General features: G+C 34.9%; 1 protein-coding gene across 5 annotated transcripts in view; it reads right to left on the bottom strand.

Annotated features, from left to right (window-relative positions):
* Positions 1-14,492, bottom strand: part of Spock3 (SPARC (osteonectin), cwcv and kazal like domains proteoglycan 3) — a 370,262-nt gene that overhangs the window by 79,986 nt on the left and 275,784 nt on the right. For all 5 annotated transcript variants that reach the window (XM_021218629.2, XM_029532098.1, XM_021218628.1 and 2 more), the window contains one exon: positions 12,540-12,654. In XM_021218629.2, coding sequence (XP_021074288.1) covers positions 12,540-12,654 — 115 coding nt within the window. The remainder of the gene's footprint in view (positions 1-12,539; positions 12,655-14,492) is intronic.

Genomic DNA, 14,492 nt, shown 5'->3' with positions numbered 1-14,492 from the left:
GAGAGAGAGAGAGAGAGAAGGGAGAGAGGAGGGAATCCCAGTTGAAAGAAAAGTATTAGAATTATTTCCAGTGAATATTTAATGGTTATTCTACTCTGTAGGAGAAATTACTTGCCATCAAGATAATATTAGTCTAAAATTGTATAGATTTAATTTTATTAGTTTTTAATTGCAATGATATGAACTTTGGAAAATATAGACTCAGAGTCAAGTGAAAAGTTACAAATTTCAAGAATTTACCCAATTTAAGTTGGGGAAACATTTATCTTAGAATTTTTCATTTTAAAATATTATGAATGAGTGCTGGAGACTGGAGGCTCCAGGGAGTTTAGTGGACAGGTTGAATGGGAGATGGGGAGGGTGGGGACATTCTAGTGGAGACAGGGGGTCAGAGGCTAGGGAGATGGTATGGGATGTGGAACAGTCACAGGGTAGACAGAGGTGGGGTAGGGATAAAACCAGGAGTGTAAAATAAATAAATAAATACATAAATTAATAAATAAAAATATATTAATAAAAATTTTATTTAACTATAGAGTTCCTTTAACAATAAGGCAGTTTAATAAAACTCTAATACTCCACATTGTAGCGATGAAGGAGCGGTAGATTTGGGTTAAATAAAGTATGAGTCAAGTAAACAGAGTCTATTGACAGTTGGGAAATGACACTGACACTGAGGCTTTCTTTGTCTGGACACTGCTATTTTATTTAAAATGTTTTCTTTAATATGTTATCAAGACCCATTTTCCTTGCTGTCTGAGCCATTCTGAGCCAAGCCAAACTATCCTGAGCCTGCTAGAGCAGGAACATCTCCATTCTCCTGCTGCATCTCCTCCACCACCATGAGATTCTAGAACCGTACAAGGATGGAAGAGTTCTGCTCTAACCAGAGACAGCACTGGTTCTCAGGAGGCTTGTTCTAACCAAGGTTACACATCTCTACCTGTCACCCAGGAGGCTTGCTCCACTCAGAGACACCAGGCCAGTTAACACTAGAGAGAACAAGAAAGCAAAAGACAAGTACAAGAACATATGCACCAGAAGCCAATGTAATCTGACACTATCAGAACCCAGTTCTCCTACAATAGCAATCCCTGGCCACTTAACAATTTGAAGAGCAAGATTCTGACCTAAAATCTTATCTCAAGAAGCTGATAGAGGCCTTTAAGGAGGTATATAAATAACTCCCTTAAAGAAATACAGGAATGGCTCCAAGTGCATATGCAGCAAAGGATGGCCTAGTTGGACATCAATGGGAGGAGAGGTCTTTTGTCCTATGAAGGCTCTATGCCCCAGTGTGGGGAATGCCAGGGCCAGGAAGCAGGAGTGGGTGAATTGGTGAGCAGGAGAAGGGGGAAGGGATAGTGGGAGGGTGTTTTTTGAAGGGGAAACCAGGAAAGGGGATAACATTTGAAATATAAATAAAGAAAATACCCAATATAAAATGAAAAAAGAAAGAAATACAGGAAAACACAGACAAAATGTTGCTACCTCCCTAATATGCAGTGTTTTAATTAAAAGTTTCTCATATTGTGAACATATAAGAAACACAAAATATACATAAGGTTCAAGCTCATCTATTGTTTCAAGTGTTCATTGGGAAGGGGCTTGAAACAAAGGCATGAAGGAAGTTTGATGGTTATGATCTAGAGAGAGAGAGACAACTAGGAAGAGAGTTGCCATACACAAGATTGCTACTCCTAACAAAGGATTTTAAGAAGTGTAGGAGACTGGACATCTCCTTTTACCTTCCCCACTCAGGATGTAGCCACACACCAACAGTTATATGCATTCACACCTTCATATAAAAATAGTAGATAGATTTCAATGTTTATATTGATACTCTTACAAGCAGTTGTTGACTCTCATGTTATCTTTTCTGTGATACTATATATTCTGGATTAAAACAGCAATAATAGATTCCCTTTCTCTGAGCAAACACTGGGAAAGCATAAGTATTTCTTGCCCTGAGAAAGAAAGCCAACTAAGTTCATCCTGATTCATTGTTCATCGGGGACTAGTAAAAAAAAAAAAAAAAAAAAATAGCATCTTTCCATGTGATGAATGTGGTAAGCAATGCCTTCAGTTGGAGTGAATCTCCATATAGTTCAGTTATTGAGAGCTGAATGATAAAATCAAATGAGTCACACCTGAAGACATCCAATCAGGTAGTTTAAATGAAGGCAGCCAGGCAATCAGCCCATTTCTGTTCTTTTCAGAGAGCCCTCTATGGAAACACTAAGACCATTTTCAGTGAGATAGACTTCTTTTTAAAGCAAATCCCATTTTATTGAATTCCTTTTTAAAATTCTAGCTCAAGCACTTCTGTTGACCAAAGAATACATTTCAGTACATATTTGTGCAGTTTGTAAAGATTGCCTTTCACAGTAAGTTTCTTTTTAAATTTAATAATGTTAAATACTTTCCCTTGGTAATGTGTCTGGGTGTGGTCCTGGAGGGGAATTTTCCCCTGGAGTGTAGGGTAGTCCTTGCCAGCAAAACTGGCTCCTGAACTCAACATCCTCACTGAATGCTTCTTTTTCTGATGGAACGTTTTTCTTTGCAATAGAAACTCTTTTTTTCCCCTCCCCCATCTGATGGCCTGGATCAGTTTGGAACTCACCAGATATCTCTGAATGCTTTCTCCCTCAGACTGAAATGCCAAAAATTAACCCCACCCAAGAAGCAGGTCTTGCATTGCTGCAGGTTTCATGTCTTAGGAAAAATAATAAAGCCTCATAGGAAATTACAATGACTTACACAACCGCCTGTAGCATGTAACCAAACCTATGTCTTGGTCAGGATGTATTATTTTATAATGCTTGCCTACATGGTACAATTAGTTTTTCTCTGGTAACACTCATTATTAACAGAACCTACTATATATCTTCTCCTCAGCTGTACCTTGCTGCAATCCTGTCTTCACGTTTCATTCAAACCTAAGGTGTAACATTAATAACTAAGCCTATGAAGACACATTTCTCAATGCTGTATTTACAACAAAGACTACATATACCTCACTGCTAAACTAGCAGAGACTATAACTTTGCTAGGTTAATGTTAATATTTACAGCCATATGACGGTACTTTATAAGGAATATTTTTTCTTTTTTCTTTTTTTCTTTTTTCGAGAGAGGGTTTCTCTGTGTATCCCTGGCTGTCGTGGAACTCACTCTGTACACCAGGCTGACCTCGATCTCAAAAATCTGCCTGCCTCTGCCTCCCAAGTGCTGGGATTAAAGGCGTGCGCCACCACGCCCGGTTTATAAGCAATATTTTCTAATTCAGTCAAATCTGCACTGATCCCCCATATGACAAATATCTACAAAGCTCTCTTGAGGTGCGTACTCAGTTCCCTGGATGAACGGAAATGAAATGGCAAATGTAGGAACAGGGGAGATAAGGAAGCATAAATGAATTTGAATTCAAGAAGCTTTATTAAGGCTTTTGCGAAGACAACACCCCCATATACAAACTCTAGAGATGGCAAAGGATCTACGGGGTTATTTAAAAAAAAAATGTGGCAACCATAAAATCGATTAAAACATCACGATGAACCCAATTCACAGGATCTCAGACTTCCTGATAATGGTAAGATTCCAAACAGAACTGTGAGAGTCGCAGCAGAAAATGCACCCCTGCTCCACACCCCTGCCCTGCTCCTGCCCTTTTCCCAGTCCAACAGCTCCTCTGACCTGGAAGTTTACAGGACCAGCTGCTGAATGTCCTAGGAGGCCAGCACAGCAACTGCAGCTTAAGGAAGTTTTCAGGTTCCGCAAATACTAGGCACTAGTCTCCCTCCAGGACTTCCTGATCATGAGGTAGCTGAGATACAAGGAGAATCTCAATAGAAACTCTTACTGCAACTAAAACCTCCAGAGAAGCCCATGCAAAGAGCACATTTGCCAGCTGCTGTAACATGTCCAGGAATGTGCATGCCATGGGATTCTCATGCCATTCTTCCTTTGTTTTCCATACAATAATCGCTTTTTTCCATACCTGTGAGATTGCTTGCTCAACTTTTATAATTCTCAAACAGCATTTTGTCTCATTTATTTCTAGAGATAGTGATACTGTGTTTCTTAGCTAACCTGAATGATGGCTTTTCTTTCAATGGATATTTGACTCGATCAGATTAGGTGTATACCTTGGTTCTGCTCATCTGAAACAACTTCAACCCCCAAATTATTTATACATTCAGGAGTTCATGAAGCAAGTAGGTTAGAATTGGATAAGGTTCCCACATAGGCAGAAAAAGAAGGCAAGAAATGAGCATTAAGATTAAATTTAGAAGTGGCTAGAGGGAGATACTTTTTAGCCAAATGCATTTGATGCAACTTAATGTCTTTGGATATTTGAAAATAACCAAATTAGGACTTTTAAAAAGGGAGAAGATACAACTTTACAAAATAAGATGTCAAAAATCCTACCAACTAAATTTGATGTAGCAAAGTAAGTAGATTAAAACAAATAAATCATTAAAATTTCAGGGGCTCAGACATAAGTAACAAAACATCAAAAGAAAAAAATCAGTCTAGCTATAAATTATATGGGGCCATATGTTAGATTTATTATTTTAAAGTACAAGAATTTCAAATTTTCACATGTGATATTCCTCTGATATAATTATTTTATATGGTTAAATCATACTAATAACAAATATCAAACCAAAATAGTTACTGTTACCCAAATCATCTTGAAGATTTTATTTTATTTTTTTTTTAACTGTTTTCCAGTGCATAAATCTGGTAACCTTAAATAGTGAAATAGATTGCTTCTCTTTTAAAATTTACTTACATTTATTTATAGTGTGTGTGTGTGTGTGTGTGTGTGTGTGTGTAAGCACCACTTGTGAGTGGGTTCCTATGGAGTCCTGAAAATCATGGTATCAGATGCCCTGGAGATGGAGTCCCCTGTGCTTGTGAGACATCCAAGATAGTTGCTGGGAGCCAGGTTAATCATCTGAAGAAGTAGCTAATGCTCTTAACATGTAATCATTTTTTTCTCGTCCCTAGAATATTTCTCTTAAAAGCTCTTTATCTTCATCTTGATCTTCAAAATGGCTTCGTATGTTTGCCCAAAAGCATCAGTAGTACCATTACAATTAGTCATCTTGAATTGTATAATTTTTACAATTAGAACTACTTGTTTTGCATATTTATGTAGCTAGGTGTTTGACACAAAAATTATTTAATAGCTTTATTAAATTTATAAGAAATGCTTAGATCTTGTGCTTTTGATATACAAAGCTTTAATGTAGGATTTTATTTTCAGATTATCCAATTAGAGTTCTCAAGTACAAAGGTATGCAATGTCGTAAAATTCTGCTTATTACCATAGGTCCAGAAACAACAGAGGTGAATCACCACAGACCAAAACTGCAGGAATTTTGGTTGTTTCTACCTTTAATTGACTTTTTCTGGCATTGTGTAAAAAAGGTAATATACTTTAATTCTTTCTAAGTTAATAGGCATTAATTTTCCTGTATATTATTATTATTATACCATTGTATTTCCATTCCAAACAATGACTGTAAAATGACCATTGTCTTATTTTTATTTGATCATTCTAAAGTCATAATACTAGGACAAAGATACTAAAGATTTTCTAGGATGTTGAGAAAAGCCAGTCTTAAAATGTTTAGTAATTAACACTGTACTGTGTACATTGCATTATACTACGTACCAAGCCTGGGTATTATTGTCTCATTTCTTTTCTTATTTGAAGTCTTAGTACTGAAAACTTTGTTTTCTATTAGAATATGTTCATTGCACATAATCCTGAGCTTTACAATTTGTATGACAATCAACAATGCAATTCTCATTTGGACTTGTCCTATTGAGCTGTTAAGATGAATTGAGAACGTGTGGGGTTGTGTAAGTGATTCCCAGTTATTGGGGAGATAATAGCAGGAATATTGCATGAGCCTTGGACTCCAGATGCAGTAAAATGTCAAAGTGCCATTTAAAAAAAAAAAAACGAAGCCATTTATATGATCTTAACATATATTAGAATCAATCCCATTCTAATAATGTGGTGCAGTTCCTTTGTCCATAAAAAATAAATCTCTTAATGGGCAGGGATTTCAGGGATATAACTTTTTTTTCTCTTTATTCTCACTTATGGTGTAATGGGCTAGTCAGTGATGTAGTGGGTGGAGTTATTCAAACTTCTATAAGTCATCTAAGCAAACTTATTGCTTCACCAAGATAGATGTTCATAAAACAGTTTCTTTGCTCAGTGGTTTGTACACCATCTTGGGTGAACAAATGTTTTCTAGTGTCCCAGGAGAAGTCACACAATAAAGCACGGTGGAGGAGATCCTTGGTGAAGAAAGTAAAATTTGAATGCAATTCATAAAATATATGTTAGCAAACTAAATGTTGTTCTTTGAAACAGTATCACCTACACTCATTTCAAATTCTTTGTCCTCTGACAGTCTAGATGAAGAACAGTATGGTAACGATGAAGTTATAATGATTATAGAGTAATGTCTACTATACAGCGATAAAAAAGTCCACAGTTATTACTTCTTAAGACTCTCAGATAGATGGTAAAATGTCAGAGGAGAGAGTTAAATGTTGGCACAAAGGGAATTGGTTTTTGATCTATAAATGTAGCAGAACTTTTTGCTACATGACAGTATAAAGGATTTCTGAGTAGATAGGCTTAAATTCCTTCATTATTACAAAAGAATTACTTTAATTGTTTATGAAAGAGATATTTTAACATCTCATAAGTATACTTACTGAAAGAGAAATACCATAAATATGGGCAAATTTGTATGACTAACTGATAAAGAAATTACTAATTAATGAAGTACACTAAAATGCTTAAATAATAACTGAAAAATGCTTGCTTAAGAGTTTCATCAAAAATTGAAGTATTTATATAAGCTATATATCTCTATAGATTATATAGAGAATGTTATATGTAAACACAAATAAAAAGCAAAATGTTTATGTGTAAGGCATGGTATAAAATAGAATATTAGATGCATAAACTAAGTCATAAAAGTGTTATAGTACTTTTACGAGTAATGTCAATGGTCTTAAGTAGAAAAAGACTAATTATTAAGTGAAAATACTTTTGCTCTCTCTCATTCTATAGACACACACACACACACACACACACATATATATATATATATATATATATAGACACATATATAAATATGCTATATGTATGTGTGTGTACACATGTGGGGAGGAGACAGGTTAATAGAGGAGAGAAAGAGAGAGAGGAGAGAAAGCAAAACTATTTTCACTTAACATAAAGTTTCTATCTATCTATCTATCTATCTATCTATCTGCTAAATATGTTCTGTGTATATGGTATAATTATTTGTGAAATAAAGGAATAAATAACATTACTTAAACCATAGTTTTGTGGAATTAAAACTTCATTTTCATTTCAGTTGTGTGTTTAAGAAGAGAAATGAACTGAGTTTATTATCATGTAATGTAATTGTGATGTTTTGTATTTTTGCTACCGTTGCTTTTGTGGCTTTTTCACTGCTAAAGCTACACATTCTAGAAATAAAAGAAATATGTTTAAAATATTATGCTGAATATCATCTTGAGTAGCCTGTGTTAGTAAGCTAACATTTCTTAAGGCTGATATTCAGAACTCCTCAGAGGAACACTCACAATATTCAAGTTTAGATTAGAAAATACATCTTAGGAAAATCAGGTTCCTCTGGGAGAAAGCAGTCTACTTATAATGTTATCCATCCTTTTATCTACTCATAAGTCAGAAATAGGAAAAAGTTGCTGAAAACTGCCAAGCCATGCCAGTGCAGTTCCATACCTTCAATAATACAAGACAAATGTAAAACAACAGTTATATTTCATTAACTCCCTATAATTCCTGGATAAGCACTTACCAAAAAATCAAATTGAATTGTCTCTGACTGTATATACGATCACGATTATCTTGCTTCCTGTTCTATGAGGCATGATTTTTTGAGTTTGCTCATGTGCGCTTTTAATGAAATTTATCTTCTGAATAAATGATTCATATTCTTAGATAATATTTTGGAGAACCATGTTCTATAAAGATAAATCAAAATGAATAGAAAGAGGAGAAGCTGAGTGGGTGTTTCTCTACTCATTCAGAACGTCATGATTTTGCCACTCTGCAATGTTTTCATCTCTGTTGGGCTCAACTGATGAATTCTTGTTCAGGAGTCGGGGTGGGGGTACTTAATCTTAACAAATCAACAGTAAACATGATGGGACATTGTTGTCCATTTTACAACATGTAAATTGCTGATATTTCATTATGGTAATTTAAAGAAAACTGTGTCAAACACATCAGAATTAGATACTGTACTATGAAAGTAGTAACTCTGAGACCATTAGAGTAAATTATAAAGACAAAATCTAAAGGCCAAGAGGTTTCTTTTTGCTTCTAATCTCTTTTATAATGTTTGTATTTATCTTTATGTGTGTGTGGCATCCATATTTGTATGTGCCACATGTATGTTATACACATGGATGCAAGTATAGGATATTGTTTCCACTAACATTAGAGTTCCAGGTTATTGTGAATTATAAGACTTGAATGCTGGGAGATAACTCTGGTCCTTTGGGAGAGAAGCAGGTACTTTTAACTATTGAGCCATCTCCTCTTTCTACATTCTTATTTCTTATACTGCATCAATGCATCATCTTTTGTCAAAAGGCCACTAAATATCATTATATTCTGGTACTTTGAGGTAAAATCTAAAGACAGTTGGATACTTGCTGGGTAATCTATGTTGTACATATGTTTTCCATGACTTTAGGTTTCAATTCTAAGGTGTAAAGTCCATTCTTCATGTGAGTTTGTATGTGATTCCTGAGGAACTGGAAACTCACTACTAATACTTTGTCAGAGAAGCTAACCAACTAAAAAAATAAAGGAAGGCTGCGACTCACAGTGGATAGAGTGTTGGTGAATAAGAAGAAAGAAAAAAGACAAAACCAAAGCAAGACAAAAAGAAACCTCTGCATGTCTCTGCAACTACAGGAGAGAAGGTATCAACATAAAAAGTCAAAACTCCACTCCAGGACCAATGACTACCCAAGATGACAAGGCAAAATAAGACATTGTTCCAATCTCACATGCTCCCTCAGCACCTGGATATGGCTGCTGTAATGATGGTGCTCAACAATCGCTGGTACAGTACCAGAGGCACACACTCTGAGGCCATAATCCCATGGGCAGAGGGTGAAGCAAGGACACAAGAGGAAACAGTAGCTTCTGAAACGCATAAATACATTAATCATGAGGCCCAGTTCATGCTCCAGTTAGAATAGAAAAGGTCAATGTCCTGAACCTAAAGGATAAAATGAATAACAAAAAGGGACCTTTTGTTGGTATACAAATAAGGTTTTCTCTGTCTAGAAACTATTGCAGTTAAATATATGCATACAGTAACATCTTCAATTTATAAGAAAATCTTTATGCTCTTGGACTTTGATTCTGTAGGGCCTCTTATGGACATAAAATAGACAATTGTATTTTATATGTATGCAAATAATAGTTATGCAAATAATATATTTATAGTTCATTTTCAGAGTAAGTCTCATATTTTCTCAGGTATACCATGCCATGGTCCTTTATAATCACTTGAAATGTCTACCTCTTTCAAATATTAAATCTACTGACTGAATGGCATCACATGATGCTAGAGATATATATAAATGAAGGGAAATCTGTAAGAAGTATAAAATACATGATTTTTTTATTGAAGTTATTCACTGAAGAATTTGTTTATACGCTCTAGTCTAAAATAAAAATCCAGGATAGTAAAACTATAAATTATCTATAATTCTTTATTTAAGATGTTTAAATTTAAATGTTTGTAAAAATTTATGTATCTCCCAAGTAGATTACATCTGGAAAATAATGGTGAATTATATTTTCCTCTACTTTTTAAAAAAACCATATTATTTGTTTTGATGTAGTTCAAGCAAATTTTAAAGGTTCATTCTGCAATTAATAAACTGAAAACTTAGTGTGATATCAATTTGACCTCAGAGGGAGGATCAGAAAGATTGAAGAACTATTTTATAGAATGTAGTTTCTTTCTCACTACTTCTATAACAGAGATGACATTAAAAAGAATTTCCTGCACTGCACAGTAGCCCTAAGACATGCTTCTACTATAAATGACAGGTGGAAGATTGGAAATGATACTGAACTGAGTTTTACATTTCCCATGTCTCTTGGCCTTTGGCACTGTGGAGAAATGACATTCAAAATTTTCTGTACTGCTTTTCCACAGTAGTTGGCAAATCTTGTTCTTCCTTTGCCCTGACAATCTGTCAGAGCAGAATTAGTTTAAAATCCTCTTACCTCTCTTTTGAATCACAATTGAACACAAATTATCTTCATCCCCTGATGCTAGGACTTTATGAAAAGTTCTCTTTTGACATATTAATATAAATACTGCAATGAAAATTTAAGTGACTCAAAACATATAAATATGTTACTTTCCAAATTTAATAATATTGCTATTCTATCGCAGTTATGAGATGACATGATTAATTGATATCATAAAAACATATCTCCTCATTTGAAAATAAGTCTGAAATTGGGAAATATTACTAAACAGAAATATTGTTTAAGGGTTGTAATTTAGGTGAAAACACCAAGAGGACATTTCAAAAGTTATTAATGTTCTATATGTAAAATTTGAGATATCGAATGTGGTTGGGGTAATGTCATGCTTGAAGTGATTATCACGGTCAAAAGTCTTCAATTCAATTGTGGAAGTACATTCACTCAGGCATAGAGTGAGGAAGGTACAGATATCAAAATCTCAGTTGAAAGAAAACTAAAATTAGCTTTAGAACTTGTGGAGATAATTGATATATTCAATGTGCCAAAAGTTATTTAGAGGGTGTTGAAGAAATTGGATGGAAAGATAGAGAAAATGATATAGAAGTAACCAAGCATAAAGCTAATCTATTCTAGTGTAAGACAAAAATAAATGTTATAAGCACAGAGCCACTACTAGAAGGCATCTCAGTTCCTTGGAGAAAGTTCATCACAGTGTCTGAACACGGGGTTTTCACTGACCACTTTAAAATTGGTTAATTTTCTTTAGAACCATAGTGGTGATTCATTGTTTTAACTGATGGTCGATAGCATCACATGTTTTTTATTTAAAATATTTATTGGATTTATGACTTCACTGACTGAAATGTATTTAAGTGACATCCCTGAGTTTTAGACAGTTGCATAGCATGTTCATCATGAGATTGAAGCACTGTTTAACAGCTATATTATGTGTTGTATCTTAGAATTTGACTCTCCCTTAAAGATTCGTAAATTGAGTACTTAGTCTTCCAAGTCTCATACTCCTAAGTGGTGAGACCCTCACATTAAATATCTGAAATCTAGTTAAGGAAATTAGGTCTTTGGGGATACATCCTTGAAAATGATTTGGGAATCTGCCTCCTTTTTCTCGGTTTTTGGCAACTCTTAGGTGAACACTCTTCTAGCTTTCCCCAAAGTTTTTTTTTTTTTTTTTTTTTTTTTTTGATTTTTCGAGACAGGGTTTCTCTGTATAGCCCTGGCTGTCCTGGAACTCACTTTATAGACCAGGCGAACTCAGAAATATGCCTGCCTCTGCCTCCCAAGTGCTGGGATTAAAGGTGTGCACCACCACGTCCGGCTTCCCCACAGTTTTATACTGTAATATGAACTCAAAAATTTTGGACTAAATCTATTGAGCCATGACTCAAGCTATCCTTTGCTACTTATAAATGGTATAGCCTTGGCATTTTGTTGTAATACAGAAATCTAGCACACGATGGTCAAACTATTAAAGTTTATATAAGGGAAATTTGATAGGAAATCATATTTTCTTATCTTTGTAGCCATTATTCATAATGTTTCAGGAAAATAACAGTAATGAACATTTCTCTGCCATAGGACATCCAGGATGATTCTCAAATTATAAGAATTGAACAGTTTTAAACTCAGATGTTCACACACACACACACACACACACACACACACACTCACACACTACGAAAATTGTAGTAAGTAATTTAAGAAAAGACAAAGTATATGTGGCACTAAATATCAAGTTACTGAAATATTTTATTCATGAAATTGACAAACATATATACACTGCACACTGAGTAAGCATCTTACTTATAAAAACAATATTTAAGCGATTTTGTGTGTGGTAAAATATTTAATTAAGAAGCAATTCCTAGGTCTTCAAAATATCAGACTAAATTTACACATTTGTACCTAATCATTTTTAGAAAGAGTCACCTTAGAGATTTGTTGAGCAAGCAATAAGTAAGCAGTTCCGTAAGTTTGTCTTTATTTTGACAGCAAGTAAGAAAGGCATGGAGAAGGTTTCTCTACATAACTGATACCCAACTGAGAATAAGCTGACAGAGCGTATTCTTATAACCTGCTCATAGTTATAAAAGCAAACTCCTTTCACATTTTACTAATTACTATTTATTATAAAATATTCTGGGAGAGTGGATTGAACATAGAACTATAAACAAGGTTCTGTCACTTACCCCTTTTAACATTTCTGCCTGTGTTCATGGACTTATCGGAGGGACATGGGCAGCGTCCTTCACATTTGATAGAGATCTGTTTTCCTAAGACACATGCCTGATATTCTAGTTTGCACTGTGTAAACAAAAAAAAGGAACAAAATATTAACTTAAATACATGTAGATTTAATTATATCAATACAAGGTCAAAGAATGCATAGGCATGTTATATGTACATGTAATTTCTACATGATTTCATTTATATCTACATTGCTAGGGAACATCCTACACACTCTATATCATTAATTGTTATATGGTCAGAGCAGTACTGTAGTTACTTAGGGGGTCATATTAGTGATCAGTGACAGAGGATTGCAACAGTCAAGGAATTGTCACATGATTTCTTTTCTTTGCTTTTCTCTCTTCCTTTCTGCTCTTTTTTTCCTCTTCCCTGCTCCTTTTACTCATTTCTTTTCCTTAAATCTTTCTCTTTTTTCTTTTCTTTTCTAGACAGGCATTCTTTCTGTAGCCCTGACAATGTGGAACTGACTTTGTAGACTAGGCTAGGACTGTATCTGGCTCCCTAGGCTGGGATTAAAGGACTGAATCACTACTGCTGGATAGACCATTTCTATAAATTGATCCCTGAAGTTAAAGCTATAAAAGGACAGAAGAATGATATAGAAATCAACAGGATAACTCCTGAGCTGTCTTTTGGATATCTTCCTATTTTGTTTCAGTTATTTGAGCAAGTATGACTTATCTCTCTTCCTTGATTCTATTTGGGGCACAACTTGATGGTGTCTTTAGTCATTAACTCGCACACCCCTGAGCAGTATATCAAAACACATTAGGAGAATCATTGAAAATTTTTCATTTGTAGGTTGACAAACATAAAATAGTTTTATGGTTACTTTTGATTTTCCACAAAGATAACACTTCCAACACACATACAGGGAGAGACCAAATGCGCATATTTAGATACAAAATTAATATTACATACATCTTGTATCCATATTTATATCATGATACACAATATACATGCTCACATTTTATATAGGTAGATATAAAGTGACTACATGAACAAAGACATATACCTATACACATAACCACATACATATATAAAACCATACACACATTTTTAAGTGGAGTCTCTAATCTCTGATGGGAACAAACGTGAGGTCCTTACAAAACTTAGCTTTGTATCATGAGACTGTGATGCAGAAATTGTTTAATCCTCCCTGAAGTCTCCGGTGGGTGTGCACACGCTTCTGGCTACTGCCCAGCTCTCTGGATTCAAGAAAGAAAGGCACACACATGCCAGCTTCATTTTAATATGCCTTAAACACCTAAATGGCTGTGCACTTTGGAACCTCCCATGGGTGGGTAACGCACTCTCCCCTCTGCTATTCCTGAATTATTTCTTACAAAAATTTATATTTCATCTCTGTTACCCCAGGCCCAGCCAGGGTTCACAGAGCTGGTTCTAGGTCATCCTCAGCTCTCATGCTTGCCTCTTATTCCTTTCCTAGCATGGTGATCCTAAAACTCTTCCTCTCTTTTGCTCCCTTGCCCAGGAAATCTAATGTCCAGCCTCTGTCCCCCTGCCCAGCCACTGTGGCATAAGCCAATTAGGGGCAGGGACCTCAAAACCTTAGAGGCAGATATGTCAGTTTCCATGTATAAGTTGGGAAGTCAAATGAACACAAATAGCATTTGAACCAATCCACAATAAGACTGCAACAAGACTGCTTTTTAAATCCAGAGATCAATTCAATATATATGTATATCATTTTATATAAATGATCATAAGAGGTATCTTTTCAGATCATTTCTTTATGACATAGGCTTACAACTATTAAGAAAAAAGCAACAGTACACTTGCTATTCTGTCATCCAAGTTCCAAAGTAGAGTTAATGTACAAAAAACTATTGAGAATTATTTGTCTCCAAATATCAGTCCCTAAACATTGC

This window comes from Mus pahari, chromosome 19, assembly GCF_900095145.1.
Source record: "Mus pahari chromosome 19, PAHARI_EIJ_v1.1, whole genome shotgun sequence".
Taxonomy (NCBI): Eukaryota; Metazoa; Chordata; class Mammalia; order Rodentia; family Muridae; genus Mus; species Mus pahari.
This window is presented reverse-complemented; position numbering and strand designations above follow the sequence as displayed.